At 37.2% G+C, this 16,169-nt stretch overlaps 1 protein-coding gene across 10 annotated transcripts in view; it reads left to right on the top strand.

Annotated features, from left to right (window-relative positions):
- Positions 1 to 16,169, top strand: part of LOC105481021 (fibronectin type III and SPRY domain containing 1 like) — a 112,268-nt gene that overhangs the window by 27,838 nt on the left and 68,261 nt on the right. For all 10 annotated transcript variants that reach the window (XM_071078102.1, XM_071078103.1, XM_071078101.1 and 7 more), the window contains 3 exons: positions 764 to 895; positions 4,424 to 4,525; positions 12,785 to 12,807. In XM_071078102.1, coding sequence (XP_070934203.1) covers positions 764 to 895; positions 4,424 to 4,525; positions 12,785 to 12,807 — 257 coding nt within the window. The remainder of the gene's footprint in view (positions 1 to 763; positions 896 to 4,423; positions 4,526 to 12,784; positions 12,808 to 16,169) is intronic.

A 16,169-nucleotide genomic window follows, 5' to 3' on the forward strand; every position in this document is an offset into this window, starting at 1 on the left:
GGTAGCAGCATCTTGCTTATGGACGCAATGGGGAACTCTGAGAAGTCAAGAGACTTGAAATTCCTTATTGACCATGTTACTAGTAACATAGTTACTAGTGTGGCTTTGGGCAAGTAACTTACCTGTATTTTAATTAATAAAATACAGGATTTGAATACAAATTCTAGTCATTAGATGATTCAATATTTGATAAATATCTTAGGATCCAATAAATAATTGCTTAGTCTTTAAATTTCTGTTTATCTTATATAAATGCAGTGTTTTAGAGACCTTGAAAGATTTTAAAATTTAGACAAAATCTGCCTCATTTCTGTTTGTGCAAAGTATTCCTCAGAATTACTGAATTAAAATCTCTGGAATATTTTATTAAAATACCTCACCAGTGATTCTGATACGCACCAGAGGTTAAAAACCACTGGCTTAAAATCTGCCTGAGAGACTGAAGGTCTGGACAAAGTTGGGAATCTTCAAACATCCTTTCATGTTGTCCTGTGGAAACAGTAAAGTGAAGAGCGTATGGGACTAGTCCATAAAAGGCAACTTAACTGATAGTATAGCTGAAACAGTACTGTTAGCATTAGCAGGCAGTTTGTTGCATTTATCTCTTTTGAAAGCCTTAAGTCAAATATTAGAATTATGTTATTTTTATATTAGGCCAATATAGTTTATAATATAAATTTATTCTCTCTTTTGGGCATACCTTTTAGTTTTTAAATGTTTGATAGCTCTTCAGTAAAATTGTTTTGTTTTGTTTTTTAAACAGGAAAATTCGTCCAACATACTCTCAGAGTTAGATGAAGAATTTGATAGTTTATACTCTATACTGGATGAAGTAAAAGAAAGTATGATTAACTGTATCAAGCAGGAACAAGCTCGTAAATCCCAAGAGTTACAGGTGAGATCATACAACTGTTAAAATATGGATAATTTTAGTCTATTTAATGCTTGATTTATGGTAAGCAAAGATTAGTGAATTTCTTAGTATACCTTGAAGAATATGGTTTTTTGTTTTGGCCATAAGTATTCTAAAATTATGGTTTAAAAAAAACCAATTTATTCTCTTAACCTTTTTTTTTTTTTTTTTGAGACAAAGTCTGGCTCTGTCACCTAGGCCGGAGTGATCTTGGTTCACTGCAACCTCCGCCTCCCAGGTTCAAGTGATTCTCCTGCCTCAGCCTCCCAAGTAGCTGGGATTACAGGTGCCCACCACCACGTCTAGCTAATTTTTGTATTTTTAGTAGAGGCGGGGTTTCACCATGTTGGCCAGGCTGGTCTCAAACTCCTGACCTCAGGTGATCCACTTGTCTTGGCCTCCCAAAGTGTTGGGATTACAGGTGTGAGCCACTGTGTCCGGCCAATTCTCTTAACCATTTTAAACTGTACAGTGTACAATTTGATGGTGTTAAATATATTCACATTTTTGTATAACAGATCTCTAGAATTTTTTCATCTTGTGCAAGTGAAACTTTATGTCCCTTGATCAACAACTCATTTCCCTTTCTTACTGGCTCCTGGCAATCATCATATTATTTTCTGTTTCCATGACTACATGTCTCATAAGTGAAATCATAGCATTTGTCCTTTTGTGACTTATTTCCACTCAGCATAATGTCCTCAAGATTTATTCATATTAGAGCATGTCTAGGATTTCCTCCTTTTTTGTGGTTGAATAATATTCTACTCGTGTATATGCCACATTTTCTTTATCCATTTATATGTCTGTGGACATTTGGGCAGCTTACATGTCTTAGCTATTGTGAATAATGGCGCAATGAACGTGGGAGTTTAAATATCTCTTTGAGATTCTGTTTTCAATTCTTTTGGATATGTATACTTAGAAGTAGGATTGCTGAATCATGTGGTAATTATCTTTTTAGTTTTCTGAGGACCCTCTATATAATGTTTTCCATAGTGGCTGCACTATTTTACATTCCTACCAGCCCAAGGGTTCCAGTTTCTTCACACGCTTGCCAATGCTGCTTATCTTCTGGGTTTTTTTTGATAGTGGCCATCATAATGGGTATGACATGCTATTTCATTACGGTTTGGCTTTGCATTTCCCTAGTGACTGGTGATGTTAACCATCTTTTCATGTGTTTGTTGGCCATCAGTGTATTTTCTTTAGAGAAATGTCTATTCAGGTTCTTTGGCCATCTTTTAATTGGGTTACTTGTAGGGTTTTTGTGGTTGTTAAGTTGCAGCAGTTTTCTATACATTCTGGATATTAACTCCTTATCAGGTATATGATTTTCAGTTCCCCCCCCCCATTTTGTAGGCTTCTTTTTTACTCTGTTGGTTGTTCCATTTGATATGGAGAAGTTTTAAAGTTTTTCGTCATCTCATTTGTCTATTTTTGCTTTCATTGTCATATCCAGGAAATCATTGACAAACACAGTGTTATGAAGCTTTTCCTGTATGTCTCCTTCTAGGAGCTTTAGAGCTTATGTTTAGGTCTTCAATCCATTTTTAGTTAATTTTTGCATGTGGTGTTAAGTAAGGGACCTACTTTATTTTTTTGCTTATGGATATTCAGTTTTCCTAGCACCATTTGTTGAAGAGAGTGTCCTGTCCCTATTGTTCAACCTTGGTACCTATGTCAAAGATCATTCGATCATATATGTGAAGGGTAATTTCAGGGCTGTCTGTTTTGTTCCATTGGTCTGTGTATCTGTCTTTATGCCAGTACCACATAGTTTGGGGTCCTATAGTTTTGTAAGATATTTTGAAACCAGGAGTGTTGAGGCATTCAACTTTTTTCTGTTTCAAATTGTTTGTGCAATTCAGGGTCCCTTGAGATTCTATGTGAATTTTATATGTATTTTTTCTATTCCTACAAAAAAATGTCTTGGGATTTTGACAGTGATTACATTGAATTTATAGATTGTTTTGGGTAGTATGGACAGTTTAACAATATTAAATGTTCCAGTCCCTTTATTTTTGTTGTATATTTCTTTTAGCATTGTTTTGTAGTTTTGGGTGTATAGGTCTCATGCCTCATTGGTTAAGTTTATTTCAAAGTATGCTGTTCTTTTTGATGCTGTTATAAGTGGATTTTTTTCTTATTTTCCTTCTTGGATTGTTCATTATTAGTGTGTAGAAGTGCAAATTTTTGTGTTTTGATTTGAGTTATAGATATCTTTGAGCACCTAAAAGCTATGGAAAAACACGTATGTTCTCTTTCTGTCTTACATACACACTGTACATGCACAGTTTCCAGGGATCAGATACCCTCTGAAGCGTGTCCATACTCCCCAGGTTGAGGTTTGTTGTTCATATTTGGGGGCAAGGGATGTACTACTTAAATAATTCAAGGATAATTTGTTTATTCATAAAGTTTCCATACATTTCAATAAATACTAATAAGAAATGAATTCATTTAAAAAACAAAACACTGTAGAAGAAAGGACAACTCAGCGTCTTCTGAAGATCCAGCCGAAAACTCATCCTGTGCAGAATTCTGTTCTGTTTTGGACCCAGACCCTTCTTTACAGCACCACTCTGGAATGGCCTTTAGGCATCCAGTTGCTTAATCTCCAACCTTCCCTTTTCCCTCCCCTTACTTCTTTACCAGAGCAGCTCTAATGATCTTCATCTACCACTAGCCAACATTTCTGTCACCCTAACTCGTACCACATATTAAACCTGCCACCAAAATGGCCATGGGTCATGTCTTTTCTCCTGCCTTTCCTTCTTCCCATCAAGTACCAAAAACTCTTGCATATTGAGTGTGCATTATCCATTTCGATCAGCCCCCTAGCCATCCCTGGTGTGAGTGATGTTCCAGTGCTGCTGGTAATATTTTCCCTTTTCACTTACCTCTCAGTTCCTAGTACCTCATTGATATCTGTTGTTTGTCAGGACCTTCTTTCTGCTTGAATATATGTGGACAGTTTGTTCTTCTGGCATTGTTACAGGGGAGCTAGGAGCAGCCAATAGAAACATTTTTAAAACTTGCAGTTTGTTAGATAAAATTGAATTGCAAACATTCATCTTTAGAGCAGGAACTTTGCCATTTAGGTTTAGAAAAATACTTCCTACTTGTCCCATATTCTTTATGTATCTTGAATTGCTAGTTTTTAATTAATGCCAGTTGACTAAGCTTCGCTTAGGTCCTTTTTTGTTTTAAAGGATGAGTATATCTTTCCCTGTATGCAGTTAAGCTGTTTTCAATAAATTATGGAAAGAGGTACAAAGTATTAAGATAATTAAAATTTGTTTTATATATATATATAAAAGAAATATAACAAGTTTTTTATATATATGTAAAACTTGTCTTGATTATCTTGCTGCAATAGCTCACTGAAATATTTTTCCTCTGTTATTGCTATTAAAATTATTTGTAAGTTCATTATAACAATATGTGTTTAAGATTCTGATGGCAATAGGAAACTTCATTTTAATGATTTATTTATTTTTTTCCTAGAGTCAGATTAGTCAATGTAATAACGCCCTGGAGAACTCTGAAGAACTATTAGAATTTGCAACAAGGTCATTAGATATAAAGGAACCTGAAGAATTTTCAAAGGTACACAAAAACTGCATTAATACACTTAACAAGGAAAGTTGTATTTTTAAAAAGGCGTTTTTGTTTTTCTTTAGTTTTGGATGTCTTTACTGATTTCTAATACTAATAAAGGCTTGGGGTTTCTTGATAAGTAAAATGCTAGCTGTTCATTTATTCCAAAGCAAACACTTAGAAGTGTGTGTCTTTAGGGTCATCAACAAATATGTTTAAAAAGTGTTTCTGTGTTTCCGTCTATGAGCTGATTGGGAAAGCATTATCACTTTATGCATATGAGCACTGTAACTGTGTAACTTCTTATTGCAGATGAATGCCCCCACTGCTTGATTTAAGTAATTGAATGTTTTATTAAAACATGGAGGCCGGGCGAGGTGGCTCAAGCCTGTAATCCCAGCACTTTGGGAGGCCGAGACGGGCGGATCACGAGGTCAGGAGATCGAGACCATCCTGGCTAACACAGTGAAACCCCGTCTCTACTAAAAATACAAAAACTTAGCCGGGCGAGGTGGCAGGCGCCTGTAGTCCCAGCTACTCAGGAGGCTGAGGCAGGAGAATGGCGTGAACCCGGGAGGCGGAGCTTGCAGTGAGCTGAGATGGTGCCACTGCACTCCAGCCTGGGTGACAGAGCGAGACTCCGTCTCAAAAAAAAAAAAAAAAAAAAAAAAAAAACATAGAAATGTAGATCCTTACTTAAGGGATATGTTTAGTATAAAAATGTAAAGAGTAGAGCAAGAAGCCTGCTAATGTTTTAACTTAGATCCTGGTGTTTAAGTGATTGTAAATTCTAAATTCTAATTATTCTTTTAAGTAGGGTCGTTTTAAATGATTACCATTTTGTCAAATCAAACCCAGAAATGTAGAATATATTTTAAAATGATGTGAAAAGAGTTGGAAATTAAGCTATATAATTAGCAAAAATTACTGTGTAGTTATCAAGATAATTTGAGTTTGATGTTATTTACTTCACCTTTGTGGAGTGTATAGTGAGCTGCATTGGTGTTAGAAAGGTAGCTTTATAATTGATTTATGCCTAGTGATTGTTTTCATTTTATGATTTTCTGTGAACTTGAAGGTAGAAAAAACTTCCTTGAGAAGGTAACCTTTGCCACCTTACATCTTTGGATATTAAAATTAAACTTTAACATGGATATCTTCTTTTAAACAAATGAATCAAAACAAAAGTTCTTTTGCTGTAAGCCAATGCGTGAATTAATTCTTTAAATTTGGAGGTGAGTTGTAAAGACACTAATGCACATAAGTGGACTTATTATATAAGGAATTATGAGGGAAATGTACCATACTTAAAAGTACTTTAAAAGTATGATATGTTGGCCAGGTGTGGTGGCTCATGCCTGGAATCCCAGCACTATGGGAAGCCAAGGTGGGTGGTTTGCTTGAGCCCAGGAGTTTGAGGCCAGCCTGGGCAACATGGTGAGATCCTGTCTGTACAAAATACACAAAAAAATTAGCCGGGCATGGTGATGTGCACCTGTATTCCCAGCTATTTGGAGGCTGAGGTGGGAGGATTGTCTGAGCCTAGGAAGTCGAAGCTGCACCAAGCTGTGATTACGCTGCTGCACTCTAGCCTGGGCAACAGAGCGAGACCCTATCTTAAAAAACAAATAACAGTCCGGGCGCGGTGGCTCACGCCTATAATCCTAGCACTTTGGGAGGCCAAGACTGGCAGATCATGAGGTCAGGAGATCGAGACCATCCTGGCTAACACGGTGAAACCCTGTCTCTACTAAAACACACACACACACACACAAAAAAAATTAGCCGGGTGTGGTGTTGGGCACCTGTAGTCCCAGCTACTCGGAGGCTGAGGCAGGAGAATGGCATGACCCCAGGAGGTGGAGCTTGCAGTGAACCGAGATTGTGTCACTGCACTCCAGTCTGGGAGACAGAGCGAGACTCCACCTCAAAAAAAAAAAAAAAAAGTATGATATGTCACTTACTTAGAGGGCATTCATGTGATAACCTTAAATGTCTGGAACATAGCTAAGAAACATGCAGAAAGCAAAAGATGTCTTAGTCATCAAAATCAACATCATAGAGTTCATGACAAGAGTTAATGTCCTCTATTCAAGATCATTTCTCAGAATCTGTTCACTATTGTACTTGATACTACTATTATTTTCAGTATTTTTTGTTCTGTTTTCTACTTGTCAACAAATTACCCTTTTAGTGGAGTAGGGCAGTTGTTAATGACAGGCATAGTCATAGCAGTAAGAATTACCAACTGACAGCCTGAGAGTGAGGAAGAAGACAGGAAAACTATAGAATGTGGAGACTAATACTCAAAAATGCCTTGAATCCAGTTGATTTAAGGAGGGACTGAAACTTGGGGAAACTATGATAAAAGTTTATTTCTCCTATGTTTCTCTTTCTGTTGACATTTTCAGAGTTCTCCTGTCTTCTTTCTCCCAAATGCTACCCTTTTCTGTTTCACTGTCCTTTATTCTTTCCAGCTTTGTTTCTGTTATAATTTGTTCCTGACAGATTATAAATTAGAAAGGTTCTGATAAAATAAGTCACATTGTGGTTTAATATGCCACTTTGCTTATTCTTACTATTTGGGTCTTGTCTTGCAGCAGTTTATAGTACTATTTAGTAGCTTAAACCATTTGGAGATGTGGTGAAATGAATTACAACCATGTGTCGCTTAACGATGAGGATGTCTTCTAAGAAATGTATCATTAGGCGATTTCATCATTGTGGGAACATTAGAGTATAATGGCACAAACCTAGATAGCATAGCCTACTACATACCTCGGCTATATGGTATAGTTTGTTGCTTCTATGCTGCAAACCTGTGTAGCATGTTACTGTACTGAATACTGTAGGCAGTTGCAATACAGTGGTATTTGTGTATCTCAACATAGAAAGGGTATAATAAAAAAACAGCATTACAATTTTATGGGACCACCATTGTATATGCAGTCCATTATTGACTGAAATGTAGTTATGTGGCACATTACTGTATCTGTCAGTGTTCCTAGCCAGAAATCTGGGCTTATCATTTAGGAAAAATGCTTAACTGAGAGCTGCTTGCAATTATTTTCTTCATATATCCAGATAATAATTTGATTTCAAGTAAAAAACTAAGTTCACTTTCCTAGCCAGCTACATGGACTACAGGCCTGCCTCAGACACCTAGTTGCTGAGTGAACAGGGAGAGATGACTTTGGAGATTATTAGTCTAGCAGTATATTGTTAGATGTCTGGAAAAAGAAATTCATTTAAGGTATACTGTTTGTGAATATCCCATATTAAAGTGCTTAAATGAGATTAATGTGAATGGCCCATGAGGACAAAAAGATAGCATAGGCTAAAATCGAGTGTCTTTTCATACTTCCATTATCTTAAAAAAGTATTTTAAGTTCTGATATTTAAATTATCACATTGCAGTATTTCAGCATGATAACTGAATGTGAAACTATGCTATTTACCAGCATTTTATACTCTCTGAAAGTAAACAAATACAAATAGCACAAATGCAAAAAGATTTTAGAACATACTTTCACTTTTTTTTTTTTTTTAACTGCTAGAAGTTTGGTTGTTAGTTAATTTATGCAGAAGCATCACCAGCAAATGGGATCCAGATCTTTAGCTTTATTCCTGGACTTAGCAAATTGGCAACATCCCACCAAATGTGGGTTCTCTGCTAATAGCTGGCCTGCAGAACACTGCTTGGATCCTTTACCAAAATTAGTATTTCTATTCCCACCCTGACTTTAGACCATGAATTCTCTCTATAGAAAGAGCTGACAATTTCCAAGTCAGTGTAACTAACTTGCCATCACAATCATGCCACATGTACTCCAGTTGTCAGACTAGAAGGGAGAAAATAGTTTCCTACCCATGGGGTCCCTGTAATGGAATAAAAAGTACAGTTAGGTGAAAGGGGAACAGTGTCGTCTGCATTTGACCACAGCTGAAGAGGGAGAATGGGTTTAGTGTATTTCCCACATCTCACTCATAATGAATGATTCGCCTGCAGAATGTTGTCCAGTGAGTGTTAGGCTCTGACCACTGGCAAGAGTGAACAAGAAGAGGAGTGGGTAGAAGCTCACTCAGTACTTTCAAGTAAGCAGAAATACTGCCAGAAGCTCCCTCTGTAGGCTGAAGTTAAGAATGTTAGGAGAGAGGAGAGGACCTTCAACAAAAGCATGAATGTTTCAGTTTTGAGGGCAATATAAATAAACAGATCTAAATATTTGTTAAGCATAGGTCAAATTGTAGTTTTCACCTTAATTTCATTTCTTGGTGTTTGTGTCTTACAGAAATGCAATCTCCTGTACAGATATGTCTAATCATGAAACAGTTGCATGCAGTACTATATTTCAAAGTGTATTTCAAGTTATTCACTGTGGCTTTTGTGACAGATTCTTTCAAATGATCGTTTTTTGAAAAATAGTTCCTTTTATGAACAGATAAATATATGTCTGCCAAATACAAAACTTCTAATGTATGGAATTAACTGGTGTGCAATCTGTTTTTTTTTTCCCAAAGACTTATTTTTGCCTAAAAGAAAATAATGTTTTGAGGTTCTTTTTCCCTCTCCCTTTCTATAAAAAGAGAAATGATGACATTAAAGAAGAAAGAAACAATAAGATACTTTATCTTCAAAGTGCTTGATAAATTCACAGAAGAATATAGTTTCTATATTCACCCATTACAGATTAAGAACAAAAGAGATTGGGAAAAGATCTGTTAACTTTTTTCTGTGTGACTGGGAAAATAATCTGGTTTGACTTCTTTAAATTTAATTGGCAGTTATGAAGATTGGTTTGCGATTACTTCTACTTGTACTCATATTACAGTTTCTCTGCATTCATATCAGAGATGGTGCCTTCCTTTCTCCCTCTCTGTCTCTCTTCCCTCATTCCCTCCATCTCTTAATTGTTTTTAAACTAAATCTTACAATTCCATTTCTTTAATCAGCCATAGAAAGGTGTCACCTGAGACCAAACTTCCTTAAGTAGAATTGTAATGCTGAATTTTGTCAAACATCTGTTTAATTAGTACCAGCTGATTCCAAGATTTACCACTGCTCTGTTGCCAACACATTTATTTGAGCCTCCGTAATTCCAGGTAGTGAGTTATGAAGAAGCTGCAATGAATGTTTAGATTTATTTTCAGGTTATGGTACTGTATATTATTGAAAAGCTTCCAAGAAGCTTAGTTATATTACTTTACTCAACATCACTCTTTAGATCTTCTATTGAAATCCTTTCTGCCAATTTTGTAATTGACAAAAGTCACCATTCTTGAAATAGAGGAATAGAAACTTAGAAGCTGTATAGTGTTGTGTATCTTTTGGATACCTTTCTGTTTAGAGAGAGGAATTCTAGAAAAAAAAATTTTCTTTTTTTTTTTTTTTTTTTTGAGACGGAGTCTCGCGCTGTCACCCAGGCTGGAGTGCAGTGGCCGGATCTCAGCTCACTGCAAGCTCCGCCTCCCGGGTTTACGCCATTCTCCTGCCTCCACCTCCCGAGTAGCTGGGACTACAGGCGTCCGCCACCTCGGCCGGCTAGTTTTTTGTATTTTTTAGTAGAGACGGGGTTTCACCGTGTTAACCAGGATGGTCTCGATCTCCTGACCTCGTGATCCGCCCGTCTCGGCCTCCCAAAGTGCTGGGATTACAGGCTTGAGCCACCGCGCCCGGCCAAAAAATTTTCTAATTTAAGACATTTCTTGAAATTGGGCCCTTTCAAAGAAATGTCTTCAGAATTTGAAACTCTGCCTTCTAATCATTGCTCAGAATAACTTCTTAAACCTCTCTTACATTTATACAATATATATGCAGTACAATTTGAACCTAAATGAAAGTGGAGCCATGGGAGTTTTCAGTTTTACCAGCTGGGTATATTCGATGTAAATGCATGGACAACAGTTTTTCCTACATTATCTGGCTTTTCATTTATTCCTTTCCTGGTTTTTCACAAACAGCATGGTACATGAAGTGATACCATAAAAGCTTTGCATGCATGCATATGTGCACACACACACTAAAAATTTTCACCTTATTAAATTTAGTAACACTTGACACAAAATTGAATAATCGTGGTCAGTTTAAAAAATGGTAATGGTCTTCGTATCATTGGGTTATGCGAGGGTGATTTGTAATATTTCTCTGGGTTTGAAACCAATTAGGAAATAAGATAAAACAAAACTGATAAGAGGCCAAATAATAGTAAAAGGATGTTGGAAAAGATGGCTTTTGTTATTGGGCAAGTTTCCTGATAGTAAATACCTAGAATTAGACAGACAAATTCACCCAGGCATGATCAGCAGGGGCTGCCTCAGGTGATGGGCAGGGGAAGCCACTTTCAGTGAAAGTTATGGCACAGAGGGAAAGAACAGAATATATGTTCTCTGTGGGCAAGCAAGCTGCCAGAAAAAGCAGAAGGTCCTGAGCTACTTTTTTCTAGTTTCTCCTTTCAAACCCATTATCGGATAAGTCGTATCATTTTCCTAGGAGAAATAAGGGAATGGAGATGCAAAAAGTAATCCTAGTAGTACTTGTTTCATGTCAGGTACAGAGAAGAGTCCTCTTTCCTTCCTTTAACACTTACATTAAAATCTTTGTTTTGTAATTCCAGCTTTAATGTCAGTAATTTAAAAAATCAATATAATTAACTTTTTAAACATTTTCTCTCTCTGGTACTACAGTAGTTTTGTGACTTAAGATACATACAGATCCTACAGAATTTGTTTGCTGTAGTATGTGGGCCTTGGAAATGATTTTCGGAAACATTAAGGAGCAAAATTCATTAGAAAAGAAATAGAATGATTAATATACAAGGTCTCAACTGATTAATAGTAGTGCTGAAACTGTATAATATGCTGATCTCTTAAATCTCAGTTCTGTGTTGCCTGGGCGCGGTGGCTCACGCCTGTAATCCCAGCACTTTGGGAGGCTCAGGCAGGCGGATCACGAGGTCAGGAGATCAAGACCATCCTGGCTAACATGGTGAAACCCCGTCTCTAATAAAAATACAAAAAAAATTGCCGGGCGTGGTGGCGGGTCCCGGTAGCTACTCAGGAGGCTGAGGCGGGAGAATGGCGTGAACCCGGGAGGCGGAGTTTGCAGTGAGCTGAGATCACGCCACTGCACTCCAGCCTGGGTGACAGAGGAAGACTCTGTCTCGAAAAGAAAAGATCTGAGTTCTGTGTTTTTGAGTAGAAAGGGTACTCAGACCAGAATGTTTTAGGGTGAATATAAAAATGACCAATAATGAATAGGAACAACATTAGAACTGAAGAAGAGAGGCCACAGAAGCATTGCTACATATGTCTAATTAACATTCAAATAAATTTAATAATTATTAAGTATTACTATGTCCTAAGCATTTTTGCTAGGCACTGGGGATACAGTGTTGAGCAAAACAGCCTTGTCTATGTCTGATATATTGTTAACTGTACTGGTTACTGTGGGGAAAAAACTTTTGTTGGATATATTGTATGTAAATGTAAAAAGGACAACAGTTTTTACTTGTTTTTTATCATTTTGTATGACCATGCAACCCCAAGTAAATAGCTGAGTTCCCTTTCTGAACTTGTGCTTTCATTAAAAAAAAAAAAGACAGATATATTTAGGTTTAAGTTGGTAGCATCTATGAAATCATCATGGAGAAAGACCCCATTACTGGAAGTATTTCTCTGGTCTCTTTGTGTCTGGATTTCTGCCATTACAACTTTCTTTGGAGTAAAGGTTTGTAGAATTGCAGCCTAGTTGTATTTGTTAGCAGGCAAGCTTTCAGAATTCCTTGCCCTATAGAGGCATATAGAGAAAACTTGGAACAACGATTATGAAGTAGTGAAAGAGATCTCCGAAGAAAAAGTAGAGAGTAAATCTGACATGTACAAGAAAACCATGAAGGAAGTTGTCCCATGAAGGAGGTTGGTTGCTCTAGTTGATGAGTATCAGACTGAATGAAAGTGGAGGTGTGTTTTGATAATATTAAGGTAAGAAAAAAACATTTATAGTCACCTGGAATTTGTTTGAAGTGTTAAATTTTCCTCCTAAAAGTTGATTTTTATGGGGTCTGGATTTTCTACTGTAATTCTACTATAACATCACATGAAAGCTTATGTGAACTATACACATAAATTTTCTATAGTTTGTGTTTTGGTGAATATGAACTAATCTATTGCAGGGTTTATATCCTAACTTTTCTTGCATGTCACTGCCATTGAAACTTGCATGAAAAGCACTAACTTGCCTTCTTTCTCTTCTCCCTGATTGGCTCCAAGGCTGCCAGACAGATCAAGGATAGGTATGGTATAAAACACATTTTTACTTAAGAATCGTTATTGAAGTCAGAAATGAAATTCAGAAATAGTTTTTAAATTAAAATTTTGTTAGTTAAGATAAAAATACCCAATGACCAAGTACAGAATAAAATGTCCCCTGTATATTTTCTTCGAATAACCATTGTATGAATAAGATTTTTTAAAAGCATAGTTGTGGATAATTATGTGCTTCAGAAGAATTTCATTTCTGGTATAGTAATATAGTTAGTTTTAGTTTTAGAACAGTTCTTAATTAGCTGTACTAATGAAGAGGGAACTATTTTGAATAACTTAAAAATATATACTCCTGGAATGTGTTTTTTGTTAAATTTAAATATAAGTGGGTCTTATTTTCTGTGAACTCACTCATTTTAAGTAGTCCTCAAGAACTAAAGCTCTCCTGTTTCACTGCCCTCCTGTTTAACACCTTTGTATTCTCATTCCATCCTGTTCCTGGTGCCATCTCTTTCTATTTCTAATGCCACCACTATCTGGTTAATATTCTATGGGAAGAGAAAATTAAAGATAATTATTAAAGGTTTTGACTTAAAAGGTCTTTCTTATTGATAAAGCCAGGCTTAACAAAAGAAATTTAGTATTTGTAATGAACATAGAGTGCTAAAGGAGTTGCTAGCAACATTTGGATCGCATTAACACAGACGGAACAGTTTGGATCTGCCTGTCTAGTCACTGAGTGTTGTCTGTATTGAGAATATAACAAGTTTTTTCATTTGAGGATCGTGAGATTTTCTGAAAGGCACAGCTCTTCAAAGTACCACTCCAAATCCTAGGTTAAATTATTCTTCAGATAATTCACAAAAATTTTCATTATAGATTATGTGAAAAACAGTGCCTCTATTGTTAATCTTGGCTGAAAATTTTACTTCTGTGTTTCTCTCCCTTTTTTTTTTGAGGCAGAGTCTCACTGTAGCACCCAGGCTGGAGTGTAGTGGTGCGATCTTGGCTCACCGCAACCTCTTCCTCCTGGGCTCAAGTGATCCTCCGCCTCAGCCTCCTGAGTAGGTGGGACTACAGGCATGTGCCACCACATCCAGCTAATTTTTGTATTTTTTGTAGAGACGGGGTCTTGCTATTTTGCCCAGGCTGGTCTGGAACACCTAAGCTCAAGCGATCTACCCGACTTGGCCTCCCAAAGTGCTGGGATTACAGGCGTGAGCCATTGTGCCTGGTCCTATATTAGTTTTTGTAGTTTTTATATATTTTACATCAGGCAGTAGCTAAACACATGGATCTAGATGTGTTTAGAAATCTAGATGTGTTACAATTCCTGAATCTAGAAGAATGATTGTGAAAGTTTGAAGGTGAAAAATACTAGCGGTGTGAGGAATGGATGGTAGGTAGGTCAGTTTTGTGGATAAGGTAGATTTGGGTTGTGTCTGGAAATTGCTATGAGTCATCCATCTTCCTCCCTGGGTATATTATACTTACTGTTTAGCTACCTGTCCCACTACATCCTGTTTTAGTTCCTAATTTTCTGAATTAGAAGTTACTTCCTTATCATGACCTTGCAAAATTTCTCCTTTTTTCAAGATTCTGTATGGCTCTTGGCATCATAGAATTTTGTCTGTATCCTTGAACTGTTTCTCTTTGCCCAGATTTGTTTATCAGGATTTAATTTTATGACCAATTTCAGTGGCTGTGTTCTTTACTGAAGCTTGGGTTTTTTGCCTCTTCTAAGCCAGCCTCTTGACTTGATTTCATTAGTATCCAGGTAATCTCAGGAATTAGGGTTCAGGCAAACTCCTGTGTGTGTGTGTGTGTCTGTGTGTGTGTTTGCATGTTTGTGTGTTCAAACCCTATAGCATTTTTGTGGTCCCCTGCAACATTTTTACTTCCTGCCTGAGGAACATTTCTGAGTCTCAACTTAATTTTTTTTTTTGAGTCTTGCTCTGTTGCCCAGTCTACGGTGCAGTGGCGCAATATTGGCTCACTGCAGCCTCTGCCTCTTGGGTTCAAGCGATTCTCTTGCCTCAGCCTCCCAAGTAGCTGGGATTACATGCACCTGCCACCACACCCAGCTAATTTGTGTGTGTGTGTGTGTGTGTGTGTGTGTGTGTGTGTGTGTTTGTAGAGATGGGGTTTCACCATGTTGGCCAGACTGGTCTCGAACCCCTGACCTCAAGTGATCTGCCCACTTCTGCCTCCCAAAGTGCTGGGATTATAGGTGTGAGCCACTGTGCCCGGCCCTTCAACTTAATTTTTAAAATTTTGATATTTAGCTTTATAATGTTCAGGTTTCTCCGATGTAGTTTTTGGTACTCCCCAAAAGTGAGCTTTTAGAATTCCATTACTATTTAAAATATAAAAATAATTTAAACATATAGTCATAATAAAATGACTACTTTAGCTATTTTCACCAAGTAAAGAAAGGATTTTTCTTTTTTTTGGGCGGGGGACAGAGTCTTGCTCCATCACCCAAGCTGGAGTGCAGTGGCACAATCACAGCTTACTGCAGCCTGGACCTCCCTGGCTTAAGGGGCCCTCCCTCCTCTGCCACCTGAGCAGCTGGGACTGCAGGCACATGCCACTGTGCCCAGTTAATTTTTTGGTATCTTTTGTAGAGATGGGGTTTCGCCATGTTGCCTAGGCTGGTCTCAAACTCCTGGGCTCAAGCCGTCCTCGCCCCAGCCTTCCGAAGTGCTGGGGTTACAGATATGAGCCACCATGCCTGCCCTAGGATTATCTTTTTATAAGGGCATAGATGGACTTTAAGGGAGAATGTGTAACATATCTGAGCAAGGAATCAAATATAAAAAATGAAAATATCTGCGAAAACTCATTATTTATCATTTGCTATGGTAAAAGTTACGCAGAGGAACAGCAGGATTAAGAGAGAAAACTGAGGATAGAAATAAGATAATAGCGCATCTCTACAACTTTATAGAATCACTGGCGTGTACTTCTGGGGACTTAATAATATTGGAATATGATTAGTTGAGGTATATTGCAGGAGTTATTGGTTCTTGAAAGAGAGGAGTTATGAAAGAATCAAGTTAATTAGGTAGTTTGAGGAAATTAAAACTATGTTTTGTAGTTACTTTCTCTTTGCAAAAATCAGGAGCAAAGGATCCTTGAATTTACCTTGTGCTAGTAGAAATGAACTAAGAAAATCAAGGGGAATTAAAACATACCTAGCCTCATGGATCCTGTGGTATAGAGAATTATCTAATGAATTTTAGATGTTTAGTTTGGGCTTTGAGGCACATGTCTAAATACATGCAGTTGAAGTTTAATCTTCTGAAAGATTGTAGCGTTGTTGCCCATCTAAATTGATTCATGGAAACTTAAGTTTTCATTGTCTAGAAAATAAGAGTTGTTCTTGTTT

This window comes from Macaca nemestrina, chromosome 14 (genome assembly GCF_043159975.1).
Source record: "Macaca nemestrina isolate mMacNem1 chromosome 14, mMacNem.hap1, whole genome shotgun sequence".
Taxonomy (NCBI): domain Eukaryota; kingdom Metazoa; phylum Chordata; class Mammalia; order Primates; family Cercopithecidae; genus Macaca; species Macaca nemestrina.